Consider the following 14,316-nt stretch of genomic DNA (forward strand, 5'->3'; position numbering starts at 1 on the left):
CACACACACACACACACACACACACAAGGGACCCTTGAGGTATTCTGAAGACTTTTGTAATACTATCAAATACAGAAAGTTTCAATGTGTAGGCTCCCACATAAAACATTAAGAAAACAATTACACTTAACAGAGATAGTGATCAGCATCTCCATAGTCTTTAAACACACACACACACACACAAAGCCCTTAAATATCCTCTATCCCTGGATGTGTGGTTTGGCGGTGGGGTATGGGATGTCAGGGAGGGGCCCCCCTTTCGGCTCGTCGTAGTTGGCCACGGGTGCGGCCCAGCTGACCTCCATGCCGTTCCTCTTGAGCGCCGCCAGGTGTTTGATGTCCAGCGTGGTGAAGGTGGTGAACTGGACCTGGTTCCTCTTGCTGGTGGGCGAGTGCAGGGGCTCGGTGCGCACCGGCTTGGCCAGCAGCGTGGCCGAGCGGCTGGTCGCGGAGTCCGTCCAGCAGGGCTGCGTGCTGCTCCGGCGGCCCAGGGGGGTGCCGGCATGCCGCTCGGGGGGTGCCGGCATGCCGTTGCCGGGGGGCGCCTCCATGGGCTGGTGGTGGTGGTGGTGGTGTTGCGGCGGCTCCGGGTGGGGGTGGCCCTGGCAGGCCTGCATGGCGGCGGTGACGGCGTTGGGAGGCGGTGGCGCGGGAAGCCTGCCCGGGTCCGAGGACGTGCTCAGCCGGACCCAGTGGTGGCGGTGCTCGCGCGGGTCCTGCGCCTGCACGGGCGTCTTCTTGCCGTGCGAGCGCAGCCCGTAGGTGGCGCAGTTGAGCAGGAAGCCCAGGATGGCCAGGCAGGAGATGCCCACCAGCGCGTAGATGCAGATCTCCAGGTCACTGAAGGCCACGCCGAACGCACGGATCAGGTCACTGCTCTCCACCTCTGGGGGCTCCTCGGTGGGCGTCCCCCCCTCCTCCTCCTTGGGCACCTCGGCCACCTTCTTCCTGAACATGTCCCGCTGAGACGGCCCCTCAGGACCGAAGTGAGAGATGGAGTTCATCAGCAGGTTGCCCATCTCTTTCCTGACCCCACTGCCTTGCCCCTGCATGGACACCGTGGTGGTGGAGCTGATGGTCTGCGCGGTGGAGATGGCCACTGCACCCATGGCCTCCTGGAGGGTGGAGGTGGTGCTCAGCTCTCTGACCCTGGAATCGCGTAGCACGGCCTTGGTGTAGACGTCCAGAGGCACGGCCCTTGGGGAGGTGAGAGCCTGCTTGACCTCTCGCTCGGGCAGCTTGGCATCGCCGCCAGGCTCTCCAGCCGCCACTCCTCCCGTTCCGCTCCCCGTCTTTCCCGTGGCCTCGGTGCCCCCCTCCTCGTCCGGTGGCAGGAGCTTGACCCGCACGGCGCCGCTGCCCACCGCCAGCTTGCTTTTACGCTTGGACTTCTGGCACGCCTCGCAGATGCCCAGCTCGACCCGCAGCAGTGACCCCTGGCCGTCGCCCTCCGCCACGGCTGAAAGCTGTGGGTGCGGGCCCTGGCGCACGGTCGCCACACTCTCGTCTAGCGAACTCGCGCTCAGGGTGTAGCCGCTCGGGTCGAAGAGGTCGAGGGAGGTCAAGGAGCCGTCGCTGAATTGCACCCAGGGGCTGATGAGCGCTTCCTGAAAAGACAGTGGGAGAAGAGGAGAGGAGAGGAGAAGAGAGGAAAGGAGAGGAGAAGAGAGGAGAAGAGAGGAAAGGAGAGTAGAGGAGAAGAGAGGAGAGGAGAAGAGAGGAAAGGAGAGGAGAGGAAAGGAGAGGAGAGAAGAGAGGAGAGGAGATGTAAGGAGAGGAGAGGAAAGGAGAGGAGATGTGAGGAGAGGAGAGGAGAGGTGAAGAGAGGAGAGGAGAGGAGAGGAGAGGCACATTGGAACACTGTCTGTGAATAAAGTCTGCATCCATAATACATCACAGGTACACGGCTAATGCATTATGAATTGAAGTGGGAGATTCTTCTCATCTTGCTGCAGGTAACAATGAAGAGAGAAACAAGACACAGCGTAACCTCTGCTTGTAAAACATTACGTTTTTACTGTCAGAATGCATGACCATGCCAATCCTCTCTCTGAGGCACTACAAACCTGATTGCTGATTTCAAACTGATTTTATAAAGATATGCTTAGTCATCATCAAGGACTGTTTTTATGTTTTTATGTTGTTTTTTTTGGGGAAGGTTTGCAAAAGTTGTTATAAAGTTCCCGAGGGAAGTTTCTGTGACACACAATTGTCTGAAAGCAGGCTTGAGTCTGTCCAGGAAGACATGGCCACCTGTTATTGGCCGAATGCTGACTGGACAGTAATCCTACAGATCATTTCCTCGTTCCTAATCAAATCCTGCCGGCACTGATGCACAGCAAAACAGAGAGAGGCTGCCTAGGCTGTCGGAACACCAGGAAATGACTGTTAATCTCTGCGTAATTAGCTCTCAGTATACTCTGCCATACGCTCAGCCCCACACGAAAAACAAGCATGCGCACACACATACACACGCACACACACACTCAAACACACATTCTCACACACACACACACATACACACCCACACACATACACACACACATACACACGCACACACACACTCAAACACACATTCTCACACACACACACACATACACACCCACACACATACACACACAAACACACACACTCACACACACACACACACACACACAAACACACACACACGCACACACACACAAACACACGCATGCATGCACACCCACCCAGGCACCCACACACACACACACCCACCCAGGCACCCACACACACACACAAAGGAAGAAGAAAAAAAGAAAACACAGCATGCAACTCAATTCAATATATCAATATGAAATACTATAGAAAGGAGATCTTTTGAAAAAAAGTAGCCGTGGTGGCAATACTGCAGAAAGTGTTTGAGATGACAAAGGTAATGATGATGGTGATGGCCCAGATGATGGTGATGAGCGTAATGGTGATGATAGTTGTAGGGGTGATGAGGACGTTTGCCCAGGCTGTGATGGTGGTCACAATGATTGCCGTGATGATAAGGGGGACAGTGGGGTGCAGGAAGCAGAGAGCTTACACACACACACACACACACACACACACACACACACACACACGCATGCATGCACCCACACACACACACACACACACACACACACACACACACAAACACACGCATGCATGCACACCCACCCAGGCACCCACACACACACACACACACACACACACACACACACGCATGCATGCACCCACACACACACACACACACACACACACACACACACAAACACACGCATGCATGCACACCCACCCAGGCACCCACACACACACACACAAAGGAAGAAGAAAAAAAAGAAAACACAGTATGCAACTCAATTCAACTCCAGGGATCAATATTTATGTATTAAAAAAATCAATTTGACCGAGACACCAGAGGGGACCAGCGCACAGTAATCACTACAACAAGTTGTATTACAAACTCCGCACCACCACGAGCTACACACCCGCTGTATGCTCCACGCTCCACTGCAGCCACCGGCTGTCCCATGCTCCGAGGTGAAATGCATTATGCATTAACCAGAGCCATCGCATTAACAAATAGGCCTCGCTCGCCGGGCTCTAATAGCCTGGCATCGACTGGGCCCGGCTCAGGGGCCGGCCATATTGTCCCGCTGATCCGAATCGGCTGTCATCTTTTGAGAAAGGGATTTGAGCGGGTCCTCGGTCACAGGGAACGTGGCCACTCCTGCATTAATCTCGGAGGCTTGTTTTATCAAGTGACAGCGGGAAGCTTTGCCGTGACACACAGACAAGCTTTGGGACAGGACTCGATGCTTTAGTGCCAAGCACTGCATGGAGACTGGGCTGTTGTTGTTGTTGTTGTTGTTGTTGTTGTTGTCGTCCCCAATGTATCACAGTAAACGCCTGTTTATTTTTGCCACACTGGGCACCTGAGAGGCCCTCTTTTAGGCCATCTGCACCAACATGTTCCATCTCCATGCAGGGTTTGATTTGGAAGCTATATCCACAAGAGATTATGGGGTTTTTTTTGCTATCCTAAACTGGGTCACTCTTCATGTGTCAAAAAGCAATTGTTTATATTCATTTTGTGTGAATAAATGGAACAATATTTGGGTCTCTCTAAAACATTGATGAAACACTATTGAAATAAAAAAATGTCATCATATTGCTAAATGCGGTACAGCAACAGCATATGGGAGTGTACTTAGTGGGCTGTGGTGGAGGAGACGCACCTGTTTGGGGCTCTGCATGAGTTCCTGTGTGGTAGCCGTGGCGACGATGGCCCTGTTGCTCCCGGGGCTGAGCTGCAGGTTGAGGGAGAGGCCAGAGACCAGCTGCACCCCCAGCTCTGTGATGGACACTTTATCGTCCAGGACCCGCACCATCCTCTCGGCCAGCACAGAGTCCGACAGGGGAGACATCACCTGCTCAACACACACAAACACACACACACACACACACACACACACACACACACACACACACATACACACACATACAATTAACACATATGCTTAACCCAAACTGTAGGCTTGCATATTATAAAACACCATAACCAATACATACACACAAACATGCACGACCACACACTATCATATATCACTATCACTATCATATATATGATAAGAATATAAAACACACACACACACACACACACACACAGACACTCACACACACACACACTATCACGTACCTGTATAGTGGTCACTCCCACGGATCTCCCGGCCAGCACAGTGTCTGCCTGCAGCCGTGCCACTGAAGCGTCGGCCACACGCATAGAGCCCTGGACCAGCCGCGTCACATCCACCTGCCAGTCCGGCCCCAAGAAGTAGGCCGGAGGGTTGACCACTGACCCAGATGTGGGGTCATCGCCATCGGCCAGGAAGGACGTGAGCACGCGGATGCGCGCGTGCTGGTACTGCAGCATGCAGCCGCGGCCCTTGCGGTCCTCCTCTTCCTCGCTGTCGGATCTGAGGAGGAGGAAGATGAAGATGAAATAGTGGTGAGTGTGCCGTGACAAATCAGCAGAGAAGCATTATGAGTCGTCTGTACTACTGTATGCTGTTACATTTATTTATGCTATTTTACTTACTTAACATTTTTACATCATGGGACTTTCCTGAAAATATTGAGCGCAAAAGTTCATCTTAAAACAAAGCATGAAAATCTCAAGCCTTTGATGGTAATTTTGATACCACAGATGAATAGAGACCCAGCCAGACCAATAGTATGAAAAATCAGGAACAGAGTTTATTTACAATGATGCGCAATATTGGAATATTGGACATAATGTTCTATTCCACTTTCTCTCACCTTCAAAACATGAAAATCCTTCGACCCACTCTAGCCTAACCTACAGCAGATATATAAACACTATGTCTTTTGACAAAAATACAGCATCATAACGCCTTCATTTCCTTTAGGATTGGGCAGGATATTAAAAATGGAATGCTCTGAGGTAGATGGCTGTTTTATCAGGCGCATGCTTAGATTCCAAATTTGCTGAAATAGCCAGTTCTGGCTTTCTGCTCCTGCGCTGTCCTACAAATGCTTGTGACACGTGAGCCATGTTGCTGGCGTTGAGAAAAAAAAATGAACCGGTCGCTGAAAAAGTAGCGGAAATGTCCAAGGAAAAGCCACTGATCATGGTACTGTTGAGCTCCTGGATTACTAGGCCTTACACTGACCCATAACAGTCAGGAATAGGAAGTGTAAGCTTTGATGATTGCAACAATATAAGTCGATGGGGGAGAAAATCCCGTCCGTCCATTGTGAGAATCAACTTCAAGGGGGTTAAATCCCACGGGCTTGAGGACATGTCACCACGCTAGGTCAACTGTAAGACCATTTAGAGACCGTTTATCACAGCAGATATGTATTACCCCGGAGGAAAGTTCTTGTAAACAAGCATGTAGTACACGACACAAACACCCACCCACCCACCCACCTCCCAGCCTTCAAAGTGCCACAACTATGGATCTCTGAGGCGGGGATAAAAACTGTGGCTTCTCCTGGCCCTGGTCCCTGTGATTAAAAGCAATGGATTATCATTTCCTCTTTACTTTCTGATCAAGGTCAATAAAATCACTGATCTTTTAACCCTTGAACCCTGCAATCAAACGCGCATTAGTGGCCCTCCATATTTTTTTATTAATTTCAATTCAGATTAGGGCTGTTGGTAAACTGAGGGGGAGGTTTAGAGGCAGGATGAACATGCATAAATAAGGGATTTTAGGAGCTGTTGTTGAACATGATTCATAAGCATACTTAGTGCAGAACCACACTGATCCACATCGTGCAGATCTTTAAATAAAGCATTACGTGGAAACTATCCAAAACTGGACACACAAGCATTAAGCATTAGTTATATCCTGCACTTGTATTCAGGGGGCAAATAGGAGAGAAATGTTACGAGCCAGAAGCGATCAAACTTGGTTGAGCCTCATCATCTATACTCATTTTTCACAAACGACTGTTTCACATGAATCATTAAATGCCGGTATTGGAACATATGACAGTGCTTTACTCGAATCCATATCTTGTAAGGACATCTGAAAAAGTGGGATATATTAAGATTAAAAACATTCATAGCATCCTAAAATCGAATGGGTTCCCCCTCTCTGTTTTGGAGATGTGCCTTTCTGGGATTGATGCTATTTCATATTTCATGTCACTGCCAGAACTGATCAAAAGAAGGAAAGTGTGATTAATTTTCCTCACAGATTACCTCTGTGATCTCCGAACATGCCTCACTTTACTGAGCACGACACCAAAATGTCCTGTATAAATAGTCGAAGTGATGATGTGTAATCTTAATTAAACGACCCTTGAGTGAAGTCACCATTCAGGACATACCTAAATCACTTAGTGTATCAGCAGCTCGGTAATGAATGAGTAATGAAAGTACTCCACTTCAGCTGAATCTATTAACTGGCACACGCTGCTTGACTCATACATATGCACGGCTTCAGGTTGGCAGCAAATGCAACCCCCCCCCCCTCCTAAAAAAAAACTCACAAGTCAAATGGAATAGTTGCTCTTAAATGCATACTGCAGGTTGTCATTTCAAATTAGCGATTAAAACATCAAAACAGTACTACTGATAAATAGACAAATTGCTGAGTAAATACTCATTTAATGATCTGCACATTGACAATCTAGAGGCGCTAATTGAAGTGAACGTCTTGGTGCTCTTTGTGTTTGAAAGTACGAACAAGATTAAATCAGTGGACGAGGGGGGAAATTAAATGGATCTGTAATTAAAACACACTGTAGGCTCCTGTCCTCAAATGATCTGGCCAAATATTTCTCGGATAGTCCAACTTAGGAGACTTTACAGATAGTTGGCTGAAATTAAAGTTCAGACTTTCAACATCACCTTAACCCAGTGGGGGTTAAGTGTGGGGCGGGCCCTACTAGTGGGGAATAGAGACATGACAGATGGGGCACGATGAACAGGAGGACATCTTTAATAATGCCTTTCTTTTCTGACAAGGAAGATCATAGATTCAAAACAAAATAGCCACACAAACATAGGAGTAGTGAACAGGCCGACATAAAAATTTAAAAAACATCTGATCCGGTGGAGCCAAAATGCATAAAAAATATTTTAACGTTATACCATTTTGCCGGGTTGATGAGGTCAGGTCGGGTTTGAAAATTCCCCATCTCTAAAGTGGGGAATGATAGAAAAAGTTTGAGAACCACTGCCTTAACCAAACCCAATCCCTAAACGTAACCAAAAGCTGTTAACAGAGTGTCAACGGGTTAATTTGGTTGTAGTTTTAGAGACCATCCAAATAAAGTGTCAAGTCTGCTTACCTCCTCTGGCTGACGGCTGAGACAGGCACCCTCCAGCCCTTGATCTGGCTGAGCTCGGAGTCGGACAGCTCGATGTGCAGCGGCAGGCGGGGCATCCACACGCTCACCTCCAGCTGGGCGCTCAGGTAGCTGTAGGTGAAGTTGACCAGCATCTGGACGCGCCCGCCCGTCTCCTTCCCGTCCATGTAGACAAAATCGCATCTCTCGGACACCTGAGGGAAAAAAAGGACAAAAAAAGTGTTGCAAGTGTTATGCCCAGAGGTCATTTTACCCAATGCCAAGCTTTTCATAAAAAAAATTTGCTGAATAAATGCATAGGAAACTAAACGAGAGTGGAGGTGACCTTGACGGGGAGGTGAAAGGGCCGCGGAGCAGAGAGCATCTGCAAACAGCACTCTGCTCCAGGTCTCTGAAGCTTAATGGAAAACAAGGAGGATGTTTGAACGTGCTTTAATTAAGAGAGTAAACTTCTCAGCGGCGGCAGCGGCAGGATTTGTTAGTGCTGTCAAGACCCAGAATTAGACAAGCGGAGAGAGAGTGTGAGTGAGTGAGTGTGAGAGACAGAGAGAGGATGAGAGAGAGAGAGAGAGAGAGAGAGATGAAGAGAGAGGGAGGCACAGGATGGAACCATGTTATCTCTCCCACAGAGTCTGGCAAGTTTATGCTAATCTGAGAGATGAAGGGAGGGAGGGAGGGAGGGAGGGAGGGAGGGAGCGAGGGAGAGGTGGAGGGGAGGCGATGCTCAGGCGCGATATCCAATGTGTCATTTTTGTAATCCGTCTCTGATGGCTGCTGTCTGCGACCGTGCCGTGCTCCAGTGATCATACTACACGCCCCCGAAGCGGCGGATGCGTGCGCTGTGCCACCTCAGTCACAGCAATCATTAAAACTCCATTAGCTCTCACCCGCCATTATCACCCACCTCCTGCACAGGTACGCTCCTATTTATGAGGGGGGCGAGTGTGTGTGTGTGCGTGAGTGTGTGTGTGTGTGTGTGAGAGAGAGTGTGTGTGTGTGTTTGTGTGTGTGTGTGCGCATGTGTGTTTGTGTGTGTGTGTGTAAGATGTTAAAGAGTGCACTATGGAAACAAAGTGCCAACTTTGTTGTACATTGCCTGTGGCAACCTGGCTAGTGGATTTTCAGAGAAAAGTTGTTGTGATGAATCTGATGGTAAGAACTATACACATCCCTAGACTATTACAAATATTTACTGGGTGTGTGTGTGTGTGTGTGTGTGTGTGTGTGTGTGTGTGTGTGTGTGTGTGTGTGTGTGTGTGTGTGTGTGTTAGTGTGCATGTGTCCGAGCAGGTCAATTCCCAGCGCAGTAATGCACAGATATCGTCTCCTGAGGGCACTCCATAAAAGAAATGAGTTCTGCAACTGTGGTGAAAATTGATGCCCTACAATGACCCGTTTAGATGTGCTAAAGCTCCTCTGAAAGGGGTCAGTGGCCAGGAGAGCCAAAGCCTGTGGGAATGATCCAATAATAACTGGATAAACTTCGCCACTGCTCTTAACAGACATGCAAATAAAAGCCTGTGTGACCGGAACGGCCGGTGGAGAGTGTGGGTTAGCCATCTTCAGCCACAGGCTTTTTTTTTTTTTTTTTAGGCTTTTAGAGATTTCTCTCCAAACTCTCTCCAGTCTCTTGCTGTATTTAAATAATACATTTCCCGTTTCATTTGATTGTAGACCTCTCTCTCAGAATATTTCATATTTTTATTTGATCTATTTCTTAATATAGACTTTATATTTTATTCTTGCCTTTTGTTTCTTTTCCTCTTTCCCTTTCCTTTTATCCTCACATTCCCTTCACACCTTTTCACCCTTCCTCCCTTCCTCCAAAACATCTCTGTGTCGTTTATCCCTACGAGTGCAGGTGTTTGTGAGAGAGTGCATCTGCCTGTATTCTGGACAGCTGTGACTTATTGTGTACAGTTAGTCCTGCAGTCCTGGACCCTTAAAGCTGCAGTTGGCAAGTCTGAAAGATTGAGGGGCCAAAATTTTGAATCTTTAAACTCTCATGCCCCTCCCCCACTACCACCGAGCACCGATTTATGTGGTTCTGTCGGAGCATAGTGTCGGTTTCAGTGAATATGATCAAAAAAATCTTGCCAACTGCAGCTTTAAGGGCCGTTCAGACAAAGAACGATAACTATAACGATAACTGCAAGTGACCCCGACAATGTTGCTCATCATATCATAATCGTTATCACATTGTTTATGTGGACGTTGTACTTCATATTAGCTAGAGTGACACTTTTTTGCTCGTTATCTTTCTTGGTATGAGTGGCCCCTTTGTGTGGTGGTCCTGTGGGGTGTGGTGGTCCTGTGTACCTTGAGGATGTCTGTGTCTGCGGACTGGCAGCTGGTGGAGTTGGTGATGTCCATGACGGAGCCGTCTGCCTCCACTGCCAAGAGGGCCACAGGAACGGACACCCTCTTCCCCGTCAGGACGGCCGTGTTCAGGAGCTCCGTGTCCTGGAGGTAGAGAGAACGTGTCCCAGAGAACATGTAAGAAATGTAACACACACACACACACACACACACCTTGACCATGACTTTTCATCCAAGCTTACCATGTACGTCAAGCCAAACACACTGACTTTGCCCCTAAAGACAGCAGGGCCTACTTAAGACACAAAACTATGGTAGGCTTGAACAGTAAAACAGATACAAAGGCAAAACACAAACACAAACTCAAATGTAGGCTCACTTATATTTCTCACGTAAGATCACAATTCCTAAACACAGAGCTTCAAAATTGAACATGAGCCCATTTTACCATCAGTTAGCTTTCTTTCAGAGTATTTATGAGGCTGAAACAGACACTGACACACACTAATGAGATTTCACCGGGGCACCTCTCTGTGAGGCAAAAGCGGTGGAATGCGGCGGGCATCTGGGCGCGCCACCTCTGCCTGGCCCTACGAGAGCCCCGCGGTCAGGAATTAACCTGTGGCTCCGCGCCTTCTATAGATGTGGAGGCTCCTTCATTAAGATGGACTCCTACTGTCGGCCAGTCTCTCATAATATCAGTCTCGAGATGGCGGATTGTGTGTCTGAGCACAGACTTAAGCACATGGGCTCTGACAGATGTCCTTCAAGCTGCCCCCCCCCCCCACACACACACACACACACAGACAGATGCTGCAGAAAATTCAAAGATTCTTTTGTTTTGGAGTTAAAGTCCACTGTGACGTCGCTGCATGCTCTGCTTTTGTTGTTTCTTTGTGTTTGTTTTGTTTCCGTTGTGGTGGCTGAGTTCAACCTGCGCTTCAGTAACTTTAGATTTGGACCACCGTGTTCAATCTCCATCTTAAATAAAAGAAAATCCATTCCACAGCAACTTCTTCCAGCGAGATGGAGAACTTCTCTTTCTTTGTGGCTACACTAGCCAGTTCTACTTAACACAAAGCCATATATTGAACCACTTTTCTATTTGAGCCACATTTTTTTTTCTGTACAAGAACTCTGATTTGTTTTTTTCAGCACTCTTTGATTTGACATCATGTGGAACGGTGACTTTTTATGGCACTTTCACAACTAAAATAGGTCCCAGGGGCAACTCCAACAGGAACAAAAAGGACAAAACTGAAGTACAATTTCAGGCCACGGGCATGATAAAAAAGAATAACTTCAAGTCTGATTAGCACACCCTTACATTATAGGAATGGGTCAGGAAAGGTGAAGGAGATGTGAAAAAATCCCTGCAGCAGTGATAAAACATGACTCTTCAGCTTCATAGAAACCCATTGATTTTTCTTCTCATTCTCTCTCTCTCTCTCTCTATGTGTCTCCATCTCTCCCTCTCTCCATCTCTCCCTCTCTCCATCTCTCTCTTTCTCTCCCTTCTTCAGTCGTCACGGTTAATCCTGACAGGCGTAATTTCCTGTGAATGAATGTCAATTTCATTAGCACAACGTCGGAGGGCGCCTGACCCACTCGCGTAGAGGCGCAGGAGAGATCAAAGCCCAGGGCAGGAGACAGATTTGGCAGAGGGCCTCTAGACAATTAACACGCCGACACCAACACACATCTGCTCTCTAGGCAGCCATGAATCATTTATACAAGATATTGTACTTTTATAGTGAGAACCGTCAGCCCCCGACCCTCCCTCCCCCACCACACACACACACATACACACACACACACACACACACACACACACATACACACACACACACACACACAATCACACAAGCACTCTGCACTCCACTCCTGCACTAAGGGGCATTCAATGAAAATACAATAGAGAGAAAACTATTATACGGCAATGACTTTGGCCGCCCCGAGATCCCTGTTTATGTCTCACAAACAGTCTGGCGCGTCCCGCGGGGCCAGTTACAGCGCCGAGCGGAGAGGAGCCACAGGGTGGACGTGCTGGAGAGTGGAGCAGGGCTGCTGGTGTATGAGCAACGGCAGCTAACACTTAAAAACACACTCGCTCTCTCTCTCACATGCACACACACACACACACACACACACACACACACACACTGTTATAGTCACTAACTAACACACACCGTACTGTACATAGACACACACCGTACATGAAAACCAATGTACTGTGTCACAAAACCAAATTCACACAAACACACACACACACACACACACACACACACACACACACACCGCACATACTGTCACAGGCACTCACTGGGAGCATGCACATACACAAATGCACACATATACACTGACACACACACACACACACATATATAATACTGATATGCAGTACATTTAATTTAATTTACATTAAATGTAATTTATTCACACACCATAATGAGTGGAGCCAGGCCAATGAAGTCCTTTTGCGTGGTGTAAATTGTCATGCTTCCTTCATCCTTTATGTTGCCAGGCAACTCCAGACGCCATGTGATCAGCTGGCCCTCCGATTGGTCACTGAACTCTTCAGCCTCAAAATCCAGCTGGAGCACCTCCAGTAGTCCCCTGTCAATCATAGAACCACAGGGTAGACAGCTTTAACCTGTCATTCACACATGTCAGCACTCCACAAACACACACACACACACACACACACACACACTCTCCCTGTCTTTCTCTCTCGCCCTCTCTTTCTGTCACACACACAGACGCACACACACACACACACAAACACACATAATACTAAGTGAAGGAATGACATCAGCAATCAAGACCTGATGCAGATTTCACACTGATTCCTTGCTTGATTACAATTTTTCTCGATTGCTTTGACCTGCTAAAAGAAACTTAGATCCACTTGGTCTTCATTAACACCTTTTTTGCACAGCAGAAGTCATCTCTTGCAAATGTGTTCACACATTCTCATTGGGTTTACACATTTCGCACACCATTTTGCAAAAAATACAGTTTCCCTATTATATGCTAAATAAAAGGAAAACATCTATTCACAGGTGGTAGAGATTTCTTGTCTGAATCTCTGATACACCTGTGTGAAACTCCTTTGCACAATTCTTCGAACAGGAATTATTCATTATCCATAAGAGATGCCATGTCTATTCTGTGTTGCTATTTGCAAGTATGGATCCATGCACATTTTGAGAAAGTACTGCATTGCCTATTTGGTGAAGTACAAAAGTACAAAAGTTGTTTACTGTCGGTCTATTTCAATACTGTAACACATGCAGAATTATGCAGTAGACAGCCAGGAGACATCCAGGCCTCTAACCAGGGCACGATTCCTCCTACCTCTCTCACACATGATGTTTGTCACAATCAATTCTCCACAGCACTACTTGAGCACGTACTTCTGCACAAGCGTGTGTGTGTGTGTGTGTGTGTGTGTGTGTGTGCGTGTTATGAGCTGTTTATGTACTTCTAAGATCTGAGCGTGTGAAGGAATTTTCTAAGATAACTAAGCTGCATACAAGAGCCTATAATCCTGGCTGTGAGTATGGATGTGAATTGTGTGGCACTTATTTTGCAAAGAATCCCATCAGAAGATGGCCTGGGGGAGTGGCACAGAGCGGAGTGGCCTGGTGCTGATGAAAGGACAGATTAGCGTGCCGTGGCTCTGTCCACAGCCAACAGCCAACTCCATCATACCTCTTCCTTTATCCTGATGAAGCTGTCAAAGCCCCTCTGTCCAGTGGAGTTAGTGGATACACGTCTGGATTACCTAAGGCTAGTCAGGGCCCGGTCATTGCAGAGACCCCCCCCCCCCCCCGCTCCCCATCACTCGACCCCTCCCTCCGGCCTGCCAGAAGGGATCAATGGCTGGGATTGATTTCTATCTAGTAAGATCACGTGTCTGTCTGGAAAGGCACCAGGGGGTGGTAGAGAATGGGCTGTTACAGGAAATGTCAGCACAAAAGTCACACTTTCATCCCTGTCAAACTGTCATGGAAGCCAAAGGGTTAAGTAACTCACAGGGGTGAACTATAGTCGCCGTTCTGGGTCTCCCACTGACCCTTCATCCGCCGGACACGCAGTATCATGGCCTCCTTAGCGCATGAGATCTCCTCCAAGGCCGGCTCCTCGCTGGTTAATGCGGCC

General features: G+C 48.0%; 1 protein-coding gene across 1 annotated transcript in view; it reads right to left on the minus strand.

Moving 5' to 3' along the window:
* Positions 1–200: 200 nt before the first annotated feature.
* LOC143122658 (transmembrane protein 132D) overlaps positions 201–14,316 on the minus strand; it is a 41,966-nt gene continuing 27,850 nt past the window's right edge. The window contains exons 4-9 of the mRNA XM_076283439.1: positions 12,597–12,768; positions 10,153–10,296; positions 7,816–8,027; positions 4,688–4,964; positions 4,227–4,418; positions 201–1,607 (exon numbers count right to left, since the gene is read on the minus strand). Coding sequence (XP_076139554.1) covers positions 201–1,607; positions 4,227–4,418; positions 4,688–4,964; positions 7,816–8,027; positions 10,153–10,296; positions 12,597–12,768 — 2,404 coding nt within the window. The remainder of the gene's footprint in view (positions 1,608–4,226; positions 4,419–4,687; positions 4,965–7,815; positions 8,028–10,152; positions 10,297–12,596; positions 12,769–14,316) is intronic.

The sequence above is a fragment of the Alosa pseudoharengus genome, unplaced genomic scaffold, assembly GCF_046254945.1.
Source record: "Alosa pseudoharengus isolate Yale_2024_CS ecotype anadromous, Long Island Sound unplaced genomic scaffold, YU_APseudo_1.1 YU_APseudo_1.1_scf_14, whole genome shotgun sequence".
Lineage (NCBI taxonomy): Eukaryota > Metazoa > Chordata > Actinopteri > Clupeiformes > Clupeidae > Alosa > Alosa pseudoharengus.